Source organism: Astatotilapia calliptera, chromosome 18 (assembly GCF_900246225.1).
Source record: "Astatotilapia calliptera chromosome 18, fAstCal1.2, whole genome shotgun sequence".
NCBI lineage: Eukaryota > Metazoa > Chordata > Actinopteri > Cichliformes > Cichlidae > Astatotilapia > Astatotilapia calliptera.
The window spans coordinates 2355226-2374328 of record NC_039319.1 but is presented as its reverse complement, the minus strand read 5'-3'; the positions used below and the strand labels follow the sequence as shown (position 1 = coordinate 2374328).

Here is a 19103-nt window from a genome sequence, read left to right as displayed (position 1 = left end):
TGATGATTCCAGCAGACATGCCACAGCACATTTCAGAAGCATCCCTGAAGCATCTCTTTGCTCTGCACCGCTAAAAATAACTCTGGATCTATTTTGTACAGAAGCTCCATCAAGCTGCAGAAAACAGAGGAAAATGTGCAGGACAGAAGAAACAGCAAAGGAAATCCTGTCAGTGTTGAAAATAGAAGAGCCTGTGCAGACCAACATGTTTCTCTTCTAAAATACACCAGGTGTGGTTTGAAGGACGCAACAAAACCACATCAGAAAGACATCAGAGACTCATCACATCACTCGCTGGATTCACTGGATTCTTTTTCTGTCACCATTATTTGGAACAAAGAGAACAAACGTGACTGGTTTGTGTCATTGTGGTGCTGCATGGCCCACTTTCTCCTGAGATTCAGTTCACAGACAGATGTTCTGATAGTTTTCTTTACAATTTGCTGCTAGAATTCAAAATTGATTGTGTGATTAATGATGGTGAGCCAGATGGGCCAAACCATGATCCTATCAGCAGCATGTTTCATTGTAGTGGTGCATCATTGATGGGATACATGGACTGGTGCTTATATAGTGATTTTCTGTTTTCACGTGGACTAAAGTAGTGGACTGACCAACAGACTGACATTAACATCAGAGCCGTGCTGCTAGTGTGGCTAAAAGAAAAGAGAAGAAGAGACAGTCATGTTGATATGAACATTAGAGAAACACATCATGGAGCTGAAATATGATCCTGCTTCCTCATTTGGACTCATTCACCTCAGCTGACACGTTCAGCAGCAGACAGGTTTTTGTATTACTCTTTCTCACTGTGGGAGGGTACACATACAGCCACCTCATCTTTGGCTCTGGAACTAAACTGTCTGTAACAGGTAAGAACAAACATTTCTTTTCCTTCAGTTGTTTTATTGTAGAAGCTGAAAATGTGTTTAAAGTCAGTTTGTGCTGCTTCAGGCTTTACATGTTAGTTTTTCATCATTACAACAACAACAATCTTTATTTATAGAGCACATTTAAAAGCCTTGGGCATACCAAAGTGCTTTACATAAAACAATAAAAAATAAAACAGTTCACACATTAACATCAAATTCATAAAAATAACGGATTATGTTCACAGATAAAAGCCACCAATAAGACTAAACTGCAGCACATAGGTTATAGCAAGGTAAGACTGTACCACCATGATAAAAGACACCAATAATGGAAAGATAGCAGAGAATTTAATACAATAGGTCACTGCAAACAAGCCAGCATTTAACTGGTAGAAAAGGCAAGTTTAAAAAGATTTAGTAGAGAATTCATCTGCAGCCATTGTTACATAAGAAAAGCTCAATAATCTCTGAAAACATGTTGAAATCTCACTGAACAACTAAAGTTATTCTTTATTTCTGCAAATATTAGTGATGTTACAAATATTTAGGATTTGATCCTCTCAGTGATTCTGCTGGTTTTCAACACAAGATCATATTTGATGTTAGAAGTAATGTCGAAGCAGTAAATTTGTAAATATAAATAATGCTGAAGTGAAAATGTAGACATGGTTTATGATAATTGTCAAAGAGACATTTTCCTGGTTCAATCAGTCTTTTTTTAAAAAAATATATATATATATATATATATGAATATGTTAATTGTCATAAAAACTGAGACATTTAAAATTTGTGTAAAATGTGATTAAAAAATGCAGGATAAAATATGAGATTGTTACAATCTTTCAGTATTTCTTGCTTGTTTGATTTGTCTTAATTGCAAAATTCAAAGATTTTGGCAGAAAACACAACTTTGTAAAATAATTTCACATTCTTTAGATATTATATCATAAACACGGATTAATAAATTTGTTTTACTCTACTATAAATTTCATATTAATTGCATTTAAATGTGTGCAGTGATACATTCACATATTTTTAAAAAGTATAGCAAAAACAAATAACTAATGTTCTGCTCTTGTTATCATTGTAATAAAATAGTTCAGAATCATTCACTTTGTAAAACAAGTATGTTATTTATTATAATATGTTTTATATATCATTTCAGTTGTATTAGAAAAATTTATATTTATTGCCCAATAATATATAATATATATGAAATCACACCGAGAAAAAGTTGAAGAAATGTCAGTTTGGTTCAGCCGTGTCTCGCTCTTGTGTGCAGTTTCCTTATTTCCCTATATGTATTTATAGTGTGTTTTCTTGAGTTCGTCACTGGTCCGTCTGTGTTACCTCGATGTGTTATTCTGTGTTTCACCCTAGCATTATCCCGCACATCATCCTGCGCGTCATGCTGTCAGGTTTTTGTAGTTAGTTCCTGTCCTTGTGTTACTCTGCATTTTCACCCAGTGTCAATAAAGTGCACTCTTCTCATCTGAGTCAGCGCCTACATCTTTGGGTTCTTCTCTCACTCCACACGGCTCGCCTTAGCTGTAACTCATTTATCAAAGTAGTTTTCTTCATATTTTTGAACTAAAAGAAATAAAGAAAAAACAACATATGGTCTTTAAAATAAATTGTATTATACATGACAAGAATGTGAATTTTCTTGGATGAATTGAATTATGTGGAATTACTTTTTATTTCCTTGTTAGTGCGATATATTATGAATTAAGATTATTGCATTTTTATACAGAAGAGGATCTCTGTTAGAAATCCTGTAAGGGCTAATATGGAAAATACATTTTCACTTGTATCAAGACAAATGGATATATTTTAAAATTGGACTGAACTAAATTTCTATAAAACAATAAAAAGCAAACACATGACGAATTAAACTGAATTTAATTTTAATATAAAAATCATGCTGAGTGTTCCTCATGTGAGCCATGATGACATGAGGTGATGACTGTGTTTGATATGAAGCTGAATCCAGTGTATGTAGTGAACTTTGTGCTGATGAGTAGTTTAGTGATCAGAGTCCATGTAGTTTCCAGGATCAGACTGAATGCAGTGCAGTGCTGGAAGCTGCTGCTGACTGTGTGAATGTGTGTCTGTGCTGCTTGTTGCTGCTGTCAAACTTCAGATGAGCAGGTAGTGAAGCCCGTGGTGAGCGTGTACCCAGCAGCATCCAGAGCCCACCTGGAGGGGAACAGCTCCCTGCTGTGTGTGGCCTCAGCCATGTTTCCTCCTCTGGTCCAGTTCTCCTGGAAAAGACAGAAGAAGAACGGCGGAGAAGCGGAGGAGCTGCCCCCTGCTGAGGGAGAGCAGCTGGAGCTCAGAGAGGCGGGACGCACCATTGCCATCAGGATGGTTGATGGGAGCCATTCTGACACATATAAATACAGCTGCTGGGTGAAGCACGAGGGGGGCACAGTGGAGGCCCGAACACAACAAGGTAATGAAGGCTTGGTGACTGTGTTCAGCAGTGATTCAGCTTCATGTGGAGATGCTGTCAAAGAGAGCAGAGCAGCAGAGGACTGACATTTCTCACTGCAGCTCCAAACATTTGACTCCTTTTCTGTTTCAGAGCTTCCAGCTCCAGCAGCCTCCTGTCCTCCAGAGAGAGAGCCAGCAGACCTGCCAGCTCTGCAGCCAGCTGACTGTAAGATCACCTGCTGCCTCTCTGCATGGACAGCTCCAATGTCCAATGAGGCAGCTGGAACAAGTTTAGGCTCTTAAAGTTGCACTAATTGATCAAATCTTCATCCAACAAGCTCTGATAAAGCCACTGTACACTAGCTGCTCAGCACCAAACAGCAGACAGACCATAATATGTCAGAGATCAGTTTGTTAGCTGCTTGTGGAGTTCTTCTGCCCCCAAGTGGACACAAACACTACATCAATTCATCCACTTGAAGAAGAAGCTGTGACTGTTTCTATTTGGACTTTTTCTCCTTGATCTGAGAGGAATAACCCGACTGTCTGTCTGTCTCTTTGTGTCTGTCTGTCCTTCAGTGTCCTTCCAGTCTCAGTGCAGGGTGAAGCTGCTCTGCCTGCTGTACACAGTGCTGATAGTGAAGAGTCTGGTGTACTGCTGTGGACTCTCTCTGCTGATGATGCTCACAAACAAGGGAGCGTCCACCAACTGCACACATGCTGACTGACTGTTTCCTGCTCGCCTTTTCTCACCATCACATCTCATCAATTCATCTCATTCATCACTTTGATCACAAATGTTAGTTATGATGTGTTGAGCTTATTTTGCCTTTTTCTTCAACAGTTAGAAGATCGTCTGAAATAAATACATCTTTACATGTATTGTTGCTCTGAGTTAGAATTCTTTTTGTGCTTATTGTGACTTTTATTGTAGTAACAAAAACCATCAGGAATATTTTTATCACAAGTTTTTGTTTGATTTTCAAATGTCAAACAGTGTAGTTGTGTTTGTGTGAACAATAAAGATTTGAAGATGAAGAGTTTGATTCTACTTTCATTGTGTGATCAACAACAACCCGTGTGAGTGAAGCACAAACTGACTGTATCCAAACTTGCTCTCCTGCAGCAGACGGGCTGTGTGGGTTTCTGCTCTGCAGCCTCCACACCGTTAGCTGTGGCTTTCACTTTAATAACACAATGACAGTTACAAGCAGGAACTCTGCTTCAAGAATGATTCCAGGAAGGATCTGTGTTCTTCACCTGTGAGAGAAACAGCTCAAATCCTCAACTCACAGCTGACAAATGAACTTTAATGGAATCAAAGGAGAGACCATGAAGCCCCTGCAGTCTGCTCAGCTCCCATTTTATTACCTGAGCTGAGTTTTTCATTCTGGATATCACACACGTAAGAACAGATCAAGTCTGAACAGCAAATGTTGGAGAATCATTTTGAAGTCTTGCTAAATGTCGTTATTATTACAAAAACTACTGAATGATTCAGAAAATCCTTTCCAACAAGCAGAAATATGCAAACAAAGTAGAAACAAGGCAACATGAGTCATTCAGATGCAGATAACATATTCTCCTTATTGTGAAGAACACAGTCATGAAATCTTTCTGTGTGTCATTCATTGAGTTGAAGTGCCTAATAGAAGAGGAAGAGCAGCAATAATCAATGATAGCTGAGACATTGAGAACATGGCTGTATGCCTGCTATCATAACAGCAAACAAAGCACACAAACAGCAAACACACAATAATGTGCTCGCAGCTTGTTGTGTGTTGTGTCATTTTTGACATTTCATGAAGTCACAAAAATGTGTGCGACTCATTAAAGGAGTGTGTACGTGTCAGTCAGTGCTCTGTATTCATGTGTTCACCTCATTAAAGTCACTCAGACACTTTTCTCCTCCAAACTTACAGCACAGCTTCATATTTCACTGACTGATTCTTTCATTACATCCATTAAGGGTCACACAGTGAAATTAGTGCAAACTTACAAATGTGTTGCAACAATTTTGGCCTCCAAACTGAACTTTGAGACAAACAGTGAAGCTGTGAGCAAAAAGAGGCTCCAGTGTGTGTCATGGTGGAGGAAACTGTTGTATTCCCACATTCAAAACATGCTGATCTTATTGGATTTGTCCCTCAAAGTCTTTTTCCTCCTTTTTCTCTTCATCCAAATGTTCTAGCAGGCTGACTGTGAGTCCCTGTTGAACCTGTACAGCAGAAAGTAACAGCAGTCAGCGGCCTCCACTTGACTTCATGACTTCAACGCCTCGCACAGTCACTTTCACTTTCTTCCTTCTGTCTTTTAGTCCTAAAATGTAGAACAACACCAGATCCAAATATTTGTGTCCTTCACTCACATCTTCAAATGATCCCTTCCATATCAGAGATGATACAAAGGCAACATTTGTCTTATTTCTCTTTCAGGAATCAAAAAGTACTTTTGTACTGTTGTGTAAATGTGTGTGTAAAGGTGGATGACTGCCTGCTGCAGATGAAATCTAACCATGGCTACAAATAAATGAAGCTGACGTGAAACACAGCCCTGTTTTTATTACTGTTTATAGATATTAGAATTGATGATCATCATTTGAATGATTCTTAAAACCGTCGTCGATAAAACAGGACAATTAAAAATGAGATGCTGAGAATATTATTTATTCATTTTGATTCACAAAGATAAACATATTTTAAACACACAACCGAACCACATGTAAGTAAGTAAGTAAAACTTTATTTATAGAGCACCTTTCAAGATAAAAATCTCAAAGTGCTTCACAGAAGCTAAAACCTTAAAAACAAAAAAAAGAAAAAAGAATTTGACTATAAATTATGTTTCATGAGATTTTATTCTTTTAAAGTCCTTTGTTTATAATTTATGAACTTTTAAATGATTTTTACAGAATATTATTTTTTATATTTGTATTTTTATTAATAGTTTAGTTATATTTAGTGTTTTCATCACAGCTGTTAAACCACAGATAACAGTGTGTGTTAGTAAATTCACAGCAACATGAATGTTTCTGAGTGTTTGTGCATCATGTGACCCAGATTTTTGGATCTGCTGTCAGATTGAAATGAAGACGATGAAACCACAGCAGCTTCAGCTGAGCTGTCAATCAGCAGCAGCAGTCTTATCTGTGGGCCGCAGGGGCTGATGGGAGCTTTGAGGACCTGTTAGAAACCACGTGGCCCTCGTCTGATCTCACAGCTCGTCCTTGTTTGGCCTCAGCTGCATCAGAGCGCCACTTCTCCCCAGGTTCACCAGAGGAAACACCACTGCACAAAATGCTTTTCCTCCCAGCTGCTGCTCTGTGCTGTCTGTGTTCAGGTGAGTGTTTCCAGCCAATCAGGAGCCAACAAAGTCAACCTGTAACAAACACTGTCACACTAACCTTCATCTATCTGTCTGTGTCTCTACAGCACTGGTTACCATGGCAGCAGAACAGCTGATTCAGGACGATTTAACATTGACCAGGAGAGTTGGAGAAAGTGTCTCCTTCAGCTGTGGAGGGACTGAACAGTGTAGCAGCAGCTATGTATACTGGTACCAGAAGAAGGAAAAAGAAACATTCAGAGTAATTTTTGATATTAATAAAAATAACGGTGACATAGATAGAAGTTACTCTTCTCATCTTCAGCTCGATGACTTCTCTTCTGTAAATACAAATGAAGGCTGGATGTTAGAGATTAAACAAGTGAAATCTGACCATTCAGCCACCTACTACTGTTACTGTCGGTACCCACAGTGAGAAATGATCCCTGCAGCCTGAACAAAAACCAACAGATGAACAGATGTCAAACAGTATCTGTGACAGGAAGAGAGCAGTAAACCACAGCCCAGCTTCACATGTTTCACCTCCATCTCAGAGTCACAAACATACTGAGCTCCATGTTGGTTTACTGCTCTAATAATTAAGATTATTTTATTTTGACAGTTATGTTAGCATGCTCATATGAGCATTGTTTGCTAACTTTGTGAAATAAGCCCTGAAAACAAAACACAGCTCTTTGTGTCGGGGTTGTTATTTAGTGTTCAAGTCCAAGTTGGTTTTTAATCATTCTCGCCTCCTTTAAATGTTTACACGTCAAATTTAGAATTTGCTTTTGGAAAAAGGGTCCTAAGAGCCTTCAGCATGTTTTAACATCTATGCTGTATTTCTTTGAATAGTGGCTCTTTGATTTGTTTTACCTAACGTCTGATTCATGCTGTTGACATTTGGGAAGAGTAGAACTTATTCCAAATAAATCTGTGGCAGCACTCTGAGCCTTGATAAGCTTCCAGACAATCATGACTGTGTATGAGTCTTGTAAAACATTTGTCCTAATGTTGTTCCTGCATCCAAATGAGAAGCTGAAGATTTGAGGTTCAAACCTTTCAAAACTTGAATAAAGCAGAATAAAAGTCATCACAGCTTCTAATCAGGACATTTAGATGATGCAAGCATTAGTTACATTAGGTGTGTTTTTAAATGTTTCAAGTAAAACAGACCAGAGTTGAATAATTCACCCACTACTTACCTTTTTTATTTCTGTTATGTTTTTGGATGGAGGGTAGGACAGCCTCTAAACACTGTTTCACATTTCAGAATAACCTACATGAACATTAAACATAAAAGAAAATCAAATACAGACGTCAGTTAAAACAAAATGATCTTTCGATTGTTAATGGAAGCTAGCTTGACTCTGCTTGAAACTGAGCCATTAGAATCTACAGTCTGTCAATTTTGTGTCTGCGTCCTGTTAACAAAGGCTGAAGATGGCAAGCTGAGAGGCGGTGAGCTTTTCTGGCTGTTTGTACACTGTGAATAAACCTCAACAGCCTTTCCTACCTCAGCGAAGGCGTCACTGTTTTTATCAATTAAATGTCTTCAGATTTCCTCCATCTTTATGCTGACAAAACTGAGGTCCTTGTTTTCAGCCATGACAGCTTCTTTAAGGAGGTCAGTCATTACATCAGCATCAATCAGTTCAGTTAAAACAGCTCTCTTTTAAACAACTGCTGAAAAGTCATTTTTTATGTTAGCGTTTCCTTAAAATGTCACCTGTTATTTTTGGCTATAGTTCCCATTTAACCTGTGTATGGAAATATGCTTGCAGGAGTTGAATATATGCTATGCTTGACTGCGTGTCTCTTTAAGTTTGCTTAACGTGTATTTGTGTATGATGTTTGGTTTTATCCAAACTGTGAAACAGTGGGTCTCTTAAAAGGCTCCTGAAAGCACCGACTCTGCACTTTTTATTGATATTCATTTTGTTAATTCTAGTAATCCAAAGCAATGAGTCACAGCAGTCCGGGGTCTGGAAGAGGAAGGCTGAGAGAGAGTGAATGGACATTTGGTATTTTTAAATTCTTTTATGTTTGCTGTGTTTTTAGCATTTTATGCCATTTGTTTGTATTTTGTTTATTCCATATATGATGTATCACCCACCAGCAAACATACACTGCTCAGCCTTCTTCAAACACCTGAAAAAGCAGGTGTTTGAGGCTTGTACAACATACAGTAAATGTAACAAATCCAGAGGACGGTCTGTTTATTCAGCCTCACCTCTGGTGCTGGTGCCCACCTCCCAAATTAAATGCATGGAGACACTGAGAGTTCCCAGGAGGGCCCGTGCTGACACCAGCTGCTATCTGGCAGAGGGTACCATGCCCCTCCCATCTTTTAAATGCACTTTAGACCAGCACGCAGCAACACCAAATATGAGCAAGAGAAGTGAGGTATGGGGTCTTCACACCCCCGTTCTCTGTTCGTTATCTGGGCCACGGGCCGAGAGCAGGAGCTGGCCGTCTGGCCGTGGTCTGAGCTGGTGGCCTTCCCTGTTGCTGCAGGACTGGGGGTGGTCTGCTTGTCTCCACCCCAGAGTAAAGGGAATCATCTCCTGGGTCTGAGGTTGACAGCCCCTCTGGGAGTGATGGTTCCTGGTCCTGGGAGTATAGAGTATGTTTGGTGAGTGTGAGTACAGTGTTCATTTCTGTGTGTATGTTGGGCGAGTGCTGAGTATTTGTGTATGTGTGCATGAGGGTGGGAATGCATGTTTGTGTCTGTGTTTATGTGTCAGGTCGACTCCACCTCTCAGAACATCTCAGCCTGGTGGTTGCTTGGCAGGGCCTGGCCCTCCTGGCTCGGTCTGACCCCTTCTGGGATGTGGAGGGCCCTCGGGTCTCTGCGCCCGGGGCTCGGTCTGCTAGTCAGATGCTGGCGACGCCTCCTTGGGCTCTCGTGCTCAGTAAACTGTCCCACGTTGTTTTTTTCTTTGTATTTGTAACCAGACCTTAACAAAAAAAATAAAAAAATTCTAAGTTGTGTAAATATTTTTTACACACAAACAAATTCTCATCTATAGAAGCAAATACATAAAACGTTCAGATATTTAGGTTTACAAGGTTACAAAACTCAGCTCACAACTACACATTTAAGATAAGTGCAAAATATTTATGTTGTGGCCATTTTTGTTGAATGTTTATAAAATGCAATTTTTTTGTTTTTTCTTTAAAGTTGTAAGAATATGCTGACCTAGTTTTGTTATGTAAATTCGTAATTAATTTTATTTTTGGAAAAGTTTTTGGAAAGTGATTGGTTTATCAGCTTATGGACCCTCCCATTAATCAAGGGATGAAGCGCACCCTGGAGGGGTGTGGTAAAGTTGTTTTTTGTTTGCCAAATGTCAGATGGGACGACGGGAGGGTTTAAAAATGACTTTTTGACCACTTTTGAAGTTGTGAAAGCAAATTAAGTTAACTTTCATTTAATTTTAAGTTGTAAGAAGTTATTTGGTTGTTGTTTATAATTTTTAAACAATGAAGTCAGAGGTGCGTTCTAAAACAAACCTCCCGCTGCCACCCACGGCCTTTTCTTTGATGTTTTTGGTTTTGGAACTTAAAAGGCCGTGACAATTTATGATCACAATTTGAGGGGGTCATCTGATTGTTTGGGGTTTTCTCTGTAGTATTGTGGGATCTGATTTGGTACTAAATGAAAGTGAATTGAATTACTGACACCTAAAAACAGACATCAACTAATACATACCAAATCGAAAATGATCTCTCCTTCCTTTTCTTTTCTACATTTTTGATTGGATATTGTCAGATAACCATGTCACACGGAGCTCAGGACTTTTAATTCAACTCTGAATTTATATATTTATTATTTCAATCAAGTCAGTTTAAGTCAAGTACAGATTACAAAGTGCTGTGTGTTTCAAACTGGTGGAGTCAGAGAGAACCTCAGAGTTTTAATGTGGAACAGAAAACTCAGTTTCCTTCATGTCAGGATCAACAAAGTCAGAGTTGTTGGCTAAATCTGCTTCCTGGAATAGGGCCCGGGGCGCTATACTATGAAACCTGTTCAGCACACCCAGGATGTCTTTCAGTTATCTGGATTCATGACCCCCACACTGTCGATCAGGATAAACAGCCATACAATCACCTTCGATAACCAATCAATCACCAATCAATCATAAATTGCAAGGCAGGAAATACACATGAATGAATCACAATCTTCATCAGCCAATCAAATCTCTGTAACTGGGAGTTATTCAGGATGTGCTGTTTCCTGAAGTTTTCTGAATAATTGAATAATCAGGTCAGTAATTTCATGACACAAATCAGTGATTCTGATTTAAAACACACTTTAACTGAAATACAGCAAAAGTAAAGTCTCTCCTGATTTTTTGTTTGTTCTCTAAATATTGTAGTATTGGGTAGTTTTAATCTTCTGCTGCTAGTTACCAGTCAAGGAACTGATGTACTTTATTATTATAGCTTGTTAAAGATTTCTCTTCCTGCTCTGGTTTGAGCTTCAGTGTTTATTCAGGTAACATCGCTTTGACAGCAACTCAAAGCGATGTTACCTGTCTGTGTCCAGTAACAGCCTGTATTCAGTTTATTATTGCTATGGGGGCGATCGTGGCTCAAGAGTTGGGAGTTCTCCTTGTAATCGGAAGGTTGCTGGTTCGAGCCCCGGCTTGGACAGTTGTGTCCTTGGGCAAGACACTTCACTCGCTGCCTCCTGGTGGTGGTCAGAGGGCCCGGTGGCGCCAGTGTTCAGCAGCCAGCAACCTCTGTCAGTGTGCCCCAGGGCAGCTGTGGCTACAATGTAGCTGCCATCACAAGTGTGTGTGAATGGGTGGATGACTGGATGTGGAAAGTGCTTTGGGGTCTGTAGGGGCTAGTAAAGTGCTATACAAATACAGGCCATAAACTGGTATGGATCAGTTTGTGTCTTTTATTCAGTGTAACATTAGCTTTTGGTTGTTGGCATAAAGACTTAGAGAGGAGGACAGAAAGGGAGAGAACAGGATGAAGACACCAAAGAGAGCAAAAACAAAAAAGTAAGAGAGGAAATGTGGTCAAATTCACCAAAAATGATAAAGCTGTAACTTCTGTTTACCGACATTCATTCATGATGAGTTCACATAACTAAAGAGTGTTTTGTACTGTTATCAGTTGTGGATCCCCGACCTGCTCCTATAATAATTACTATAAGATTATATTTTTGTCTAATTCAGCTGAGATGTGCAAATATGAAAAGGGCTGATGACATTTGCAAACAGCATATTCCATTAATCATAATTACAAGGCACTGCAAGCATGACATTATGAGTCCCCCTAAAAGTTTGAACCTAGAGTCTCATCTGAGCAAACATAAGACATAAGTTTTTTCATTGATTTCATGGAGGAATTGCATGCTTTCCAGTAGCACTATTAAAATTTGCCAGTGAAGATTATGGACACAGCATATTGATATGAATGATATCATTTTATAGCATTCACTCCAAACATGTCTGAACAGGATAGATGCCACTACATGGAAATCTATTCCCCACTCATGAATCCACACTAATGTTTTTCAAACATTAAGCTTAATTTAGGTCTTTTTTTTTTTTTGCTGCCACTGGTTCAGTGAATTTTTGTCAGTTTGTCAGTCAATTTGTTTTACTTTTATTATAAGTTTTCAGTTGCTGACGACTATTTGAATCGAGTATCTAAGGCGCAACTCTGTTTTGACTTGTTTTCGCAATATTTGCGGGCTTCTATTGCTTGCGCTGCAGCTGTCAGCTGGTTGTTTGGTTCCTCTATTTGTGTTCAGTGCTCGGCCCTGATTAAGATGTGGATCCACAGGGTGTTGGTGTGGCTCGTGCTCACCTGGGTTGTTTTATCCATCATTCATCACCCAACGACAGCTCTTCTCCAGTACTCTGCTAAGGATCTTTTGCGGCTCCGTTTTTGCCTGGCTGTCTCTCCACCTGTGGCTCTATACTTCTACCCGGACATCGCCTTCAAGCCCCGCCACAGGTATATCCACCGAGGGTTTCGGCAGAATTTCAACATCAGTGACACTAACTCAATATTTTCCATCTGGTCAAAAACTCGTCGTCCTCCCCGCAAGACTGACCGGGCTGTCGACCACAATGTGCTGGCCCACCTGGCTTGATCAACTAAGCCTACTGTCAGGCATGGTAACTCCAGCATCAACTTCGGTCTATTAAACATCCGCTCTCTCACTGGTTAGGGAAATCTCGTCCATGATCTCCTCTGTGATCGTAAGTTGGACTTTCTTTGCTTGACTGAAACATGGCAACAGCCCAATGACTTTGTTTCTCTCAATGACTCCACTCCATCTGAGTTTGTTTACACCTGTCAACCTCGCATCTCCGGGAGGGGCGGAGGTCTCGCGATAATTCACTGAAAGCACTTGAAAGTTCTCGCTGTATCTGCCTCTCCCTCCCATTCATTTGAATACATCCCACTACAGCTCCCAGTATCATTAGAAGACATAGCATACATTTTCACTTCTATGCAGATGACACCCAGCTCTATCTGTCCATGAAGCCAGATAACACACACTAATTAGTTAAACTGCAGGAATGTCTTAAAGACATAAAGACCTGGATGGCCGCTAACTTTCTGCTTCTTAATTCAGATCAAACTGAGGTTATTGTACTCGGCCCTGAAAATCTTAGAAATATGGTATCTAACCAGATTCTTACTCTGGATGGCATTACCTTGGCCTCCAGTAACGCTGTGAGGAACCTTGGAGTCATTTTTGACCAGGACATGTCCTTCAACACACATATTAAACAAATATGTAAGACTGCTTTCTTCCATTTGTGCAACATCTCTAAAGTTAGAAATATCCTGTCTCAGAGTGAAGCTGAAAAACTAGTTCATGCATTTATTACTTCCAGGCTGGACGACTGTGATTCATTATTATCAGGAAGTCCTAAAAACTCGCTGAAAAGCCTTCAGCTGATCCAAAATGCTGCAGCAAGAGTCCTGACAGGGACTAGAAAGAGAGAGCAGATTTCTCCTGTATTGGCTTCCTGTTAAATCCAGAATTGAATTCAAAATCCTGCTCCTCACATACAAGGTCTTAAATAATCAGGCCCCATCTTATCTTAATGACCTTGTAGTACCATATCACCCTATTAGAGCACTTCGCTCTCGCTCTGCAGGCCTACTTGTTGTTCCTAGAGTATTTAAAAGTAGAATGGGAGGCAGAGCCTTCAGTTTTCAGGCCCCTCTTCTGTGGAACCAGCTTCCAGTTTGGATTCAGGAGACAGACACTATCTCTACTTTCAAGATTCAAACTTTGCTTTTTGCTAAAGCATATAGTTAGGGCTGGACCAGGTGACCCTGAATCCTCCCTTAGTTATGCTGCAAGAGACGTAAGCTACCGGGGATTCCCATGATGCATTGAGTTTTTCCTTTCCAGTCACCCTTCTCACTCACTATGTGTTAACAGACCTCTCTGCATTGAATCATATCTGTTATTAACCTCTGTCTCTCTTCCACAGCATGTCTTTATCCTGTCTTCCTTCTCTCACCCCAACTGGTCGCAGCAGATGGCCCCGCCCCTTCCTGAGCCTGGTTCTGCCGGAGGTTTCTTCCTGTTAAAAGGGAGTTTTTCCTTCCCACTGTCGCCAAAGTGCTTGCTCATAGGGGGTCATATGATTGTTGGGCTTTTCTCTGTATCTACTGTACAATATAAAGCGCCTTGAGGCGACTTTTGTTGTGATTTGGCGCTATATAAATAAAATTGAATTGAATTGAATCTACCCCCACCATCATATGTACTGTTTTTTCAGCCAGCTAAGCCAAATAAGGAGTTTTTAAATGAATTTTCTGCTCTGCTCACTCATTTCTCTGTACTTTCTCCAAATCTAATAATTGTTGGTGACTTTAATATTCATAAGGACAATGATAAAATCCCTCTTTCCAGAGATTTTACCTCCTGCCTGGAAGGTTTTGGGCTTCTACAGTACATAAAATCCCCTACCCATTCTAAAGGTCATATCCTGGATTTGGTCTGTAGTTCTGGCATTACCCCCACCCATTGTAAAGCCACATTGTTTCCCCAGTCTGATCAAGTGTTTATTTCTTTTGATGCAAACATAACGCTTCCAAAACCTGTATCTCTCATAATATCACTTTTAGGAAAATTAGTAATATTAACCTGTTTTAAGCTGTTTTTTCATCTGCCGTCCATGACCTTCCATCTATCCACAGCTCCTCAACCCCTCATGAACTCGTTTGCCATTATAATGTCAACCTTCATAACCTTCTTAACATATTTGCTCCCCTTAAACATAGAACTGTCTCATTTTCCCGTTCAGCACCATGGTTTACCCCCGACCTGCGTCATCTTAAAGCTAAAGGACGCCAACTCGAACGTCTATTCAAGAAAACCGGACTTACTGTACATAAAGAAGTGTACGACGATAATGTTTTGTTCTATAAGGACTGCATTGCCTCAGCCAAATCTGCTTACTAGTCTGGTTTAATTAGCTCTAATGAAGGTAACTCCAGGTCTCTCTTTTCATTGTTCAGTAAAATTACAAAACCTCCAGACACATTCCCCTCCCACATGTATTCTGTTGATTTTTGCAACTCTCTTATCTCTTTTTTCACTTGTAAAATCTCAGATATCCACCGTCAACTTAACTCTTTAGGAGCTCCTGACTCTGAAGTAGACTTCCTGTTTCCCCCACTGTCTTCCTGTCAGTTATTTTCAAGCTTTACTCTTCCCTCCATAACTGACGTATCTAATCTTATTAAAAAATCTAAGTCATCCACCTGTCAACTTGACCCTCTCCCTACTGTGTTAGTTAAAGCCTGTCTTCCCTCGTTAGCACCAACCAGTATTATTCATTCCTCCCTGAACACTGGAATTGTTCCTGAAGCACTGAAAAAGGCTTCTGTTATCCCAATTCTCAAAAAGCCTGCTGCAGACCCCAATAACTTTGATAATCTTCGCCCTATATCAAATCTCCCCTTTATTTCAAAAATTCTTGAAAACGTTGTCACCGCCCAGCTTCATTTACATCTCAATGACCATAATCTCTATGAACAATTTCAATCTGGTTTCCGCCCCAATCATAGCACAGAAACTGCTTTGTTAAGGATTACCAATGACCTTCTGATGGCAGCTGATTCTGGCCTCCTATCCATCCTCATCCTTCTTGATCTACGGCGGCGTTTGATACCATTTCTCACAATATTCTCCTGAACCGGTGAGCTTCGATTGGCATTAGTCATACCCCGCTTACCTGGTTTACCTCCTATCTCTCAGACCGCACTCAGTTTTTCCAATTTAAATCCCTTTCCTTAACTCTCTATCCTGTTTCTGCTGGTGTGCCCCAGGGTTCAATATTAGGGCCTCTTTTATTCATTACTTACATGCTCCCTCTTGGTCATATATTCCAAAAATATAATATAAATTTTCACTGTTATGTCGATGACACCCAGCTCTACATTTCTTCTAAACCCAATTCATCCCTCCCACCTACCTCCCTCTCAAACTGTCTTATTGAGATTAGATCCTGGTTCTCCTCCAATTTCCTCAAACTCAACTGTAATAAAACTGAAGTTTTACTTGTTGGTTCACCATCTGTCTTAACCAAATCCCACAGTTTTTCCATTGACATTGAAAATTCTCCTACACTTCCCTCCCCTCAGGTTAAGAGTTTGGGTGTCATACTTGATAATACTCTTTCATTCCAGTCTCACATTAATTACATAACCCGGTCTGCATACTTTCACTTACGTAATATTAACCGACTCCGCCCCTTCCTTACTCCCCATGCTGCTGCCATCCTTGTCCAAGGTTTTATTACGTCCCGTATTGATTACTGTAATTCCCTCTTATTTGGTCTCCCTAAAAGGTCCCTTCATAAACTCCAACTCCTTCAAAATTCTGCAGCTTGGGTCATAACTCGTACTCCGTTAAGAGCTCATATTACCCCAGTTCTTCAGCAGCTTCACTGGTTGCCCGTGAAACAAGGGAGCGTCCACCAACTGCACACATGCTGACTGACTGTTTCCTGCTCGCCTTTTCTCACCATCAGATTTCCTCCAGTCAGCAGTCAGAAATGTAAATTAACTTCTGGTTGGTTCAATGTTTCATTACTGAGCATTTGACCTTTTCTCATTTAATCATCTTAAACTGTGTAACATAAATTTACAAATAAACATGTTTGATGTGTTTGTAAAAGTGTAGATTCTTTATGTGAAGATTTCTTTTGTACATCTCTGCAGAAAAACTCAGCTGATGCATTCAGATCCCACCATAACAAAATAACAGTGTAGTTATTTGTCTGAAGTAAAAATAAAGATTTGAATGTTAAGAATATGCATTTCTCATTTCTTCTGTGATACATAACCTGTGTGACTGCAGCATTCACACATCATAAACTTGCTCTCCTGCAGCAGACGGGCTGTGTGGGTTTCTGCTCTGCAGCCTCCACACCGTTAGCTGTGGCTTTCACTTTAATAACACAACGACAGTTACAAACATGAACTCTGCTTCAAGTTGTTCAGGAAGCATCTGTGTTCATGTGTGTGAGAGAAACAAAGTGTGAACTCAGAGCTGTTACACAGTTGATGTTTAGTACGATCACAAAAGACAAATACAAGATGAAGTCTGAACATTAAATCCCACAGAACTCAAGTTGAACCGTTATGATTTAAAAACACTGAAAAAGGGAATAAATTAAGACAAGATTTGTAAAAACAATTTCACAAAACACCATCAGTTCAGATGGATGTTGAGCATCTTTCCATCTTTTTCTAATAATCATAAATATGTAAAATGTTTAATCAAAATGTGTCATTGATTAATCAGCTTAATTATTCAGACTAGTGCAATTTATACAAATAATATAATTGAAATAAAACATAATTATTATAATTAAGAGCAGCACAGAGAAACCAACTCAAACAAAGAACATTCATCAATTTGATGATTGAACCAGTGCTGAATATTTATTAAGTTCACCCACGCTGTGCTGTAAATTCTGTTGATATGAATATTAAGATTTAACCCTCATAATGTCCCGATTTCCACACACCTGTGGTCCTCAGGGTCACAAATGTCCCCACTTCATTTCAGTGTTTTTAAAGTATAAATTGTCGATCAATTCAGTGTAAAAAATACATGAAATGATCAGTTATTGTGATTATTGTTTCACAACCAGAGTCGGTCGCTTTAACAGATGATCACAGACGGCTTTATGTCAAAGTTAATGTAGGAAGCTGTTTTTAAACGACTTCAAGTTTTTTACTGGCAGCAAATAATCAGGTTTTCCTTTGGGCTCAAAAATGACCCCGTCTGCTTTGACTGTTTATAAATGAAAGGTATAAAATATCATCCATCTCTGTGTTTCAAGGTTTGATTCAACTTTATTCCAACTCATTGCCTGACATGTTTCTGTATGTTGGCATGGTAGGAACAGCAGGGCATGGGTCTGAGTGAAGGCAAACCTTCATGAGGACAAAGGCGTGTCCATATTTGACACAAGTGCAGGAGGACAAATTAGAAATTCGCTGAACTTTAGTGACGCTTTTAAAGAATCTGTGATTTTAAAATCTTAAATGCAAATATAAAATCTGATGAGATTTATTCCACAGATTTGTGTTTTATGTCAGGGTAAATAATCTATAACAAGTTAAGTGATTTACTATGAAGTGAAAAAGAGCAAATATGAAACAGATGTTGTCATGGAGGAGTGGACTCAGGCGCAGACAAACTCAGACGCTCGATGGCGAAGAATTAAGTGAAGTTTGTTACAGGAGGTTCGGTGTGACGACAACGAGTGATGAAAACAAACATGAACTAAAGGCGAGAGCCTAAAAATCGGCTCTGAGGTAAATGACTCATTTACAAGGTATCAGGTATCACAGCACGCTGTGAGACGCTGTCAGCAGCACTGAAGGAAACACTGTGAACAGTGTTGAGACCACACCAGCCTCTCCCATCCTTTTGTCTTTTAGAGATCACAGAGATGTTTCCAAATATTCCTACTTTTGTACTGTTGTGTAAATGTGTGTGTAAAGGTGGATGACTGCCTGCTGCAGATGAAATCTAACCATGGCTACAAATAAATGAAGCTGACGTGAAACACAGCCCTGTTTTTATTACTGTTTATAGATATTAGAATTGATGATCATCATTTTAATGATTCTTAAAACCGTCGTCGATAAAACAGGACAATTAAAAATGAGATGCTGTGAATATTATTTATTCATTTTGATTCACAAAGATAAACATATTTTAAACACACAACAGAACCACATGTAAGTAAGTAAGTAAAACTTTATTTATAGAGCACCTTTCAAGATAAAAATCTCAAAGTGCTTCACAGAAGCTAAAACCTTAAAAACAAAAAAAAGAAAAAAGAATTTGACTATAAATTATGTTTCATGAGATTTTATTCTTTTAAAGTCCTTTGTTTATAAATTATGAACTTTTAAATGATTTTTACAGAATATTATTTTTTATGTTTG

The 19103-nt window shown here is 39.3% G+C and overlaps 1 protein-coding gene across 2 annotated transcripts; it reads left to right on the top strand.

Moving 5' to 3' along the window:
- Positions 1–597: 597 nt before the first annotated feature.
- LOC113010329 (uncharacterized) lies at positions 598–16783 on the top strand. 2 transcript variants are annotated; one of them, XM_026149369.1, is made up of 5 exons: positions 598–872; positions 3016–3327; positions 3460–3534; positions 3888–4003; positions 16603–16783. In XM_026149369.1, the coding sequence occupies exons 1-5, from the start codon at positions 728–730 to the stop codon at positions 16633–16635; spliced, it is 681 nt and encodes a 226-aa protein (XP_026005154.1). In that variant the 5' UTR covers positions 598–727; the 3' UTR covers positions 16636–16783. The 2 variants fall into 2 exon arrangements, with proteins under 2 accessions (XP_026005154.1, XP_026005153.1); XM_026149368.1 differs by lacking the exon at positions 16603–16783 and having other exon boundaries at positions 603–872; positions 3888–4195.
- The last annotated feature ends 2320 nt before the right edge of the window (positions 16784–19103 follow it).

Coding starts and splice junctions, on each gene's coding strand:
- LOC113010329 (XM_026149369.1), top strand. CDS start 728: ATGATCCTGCTTCCTCATTTGGACTCATTCACCTCAGCTGACACGTTC. Junction 3,328..3,459: donor GGAGGCCCGAACACAACAAG/GTAATGAAGGCT, acceptor TTTCTGTTTCAG/AGCTTCCAGCTCCAGCAGCC. Junction 3,535..3,887: donor AGCTCTGCAGCCAGCTGACT/GTAAGATCACCT, acceptor TCTGTCCTTCAG/TGTCCTTCCAGTCTCAGTGC.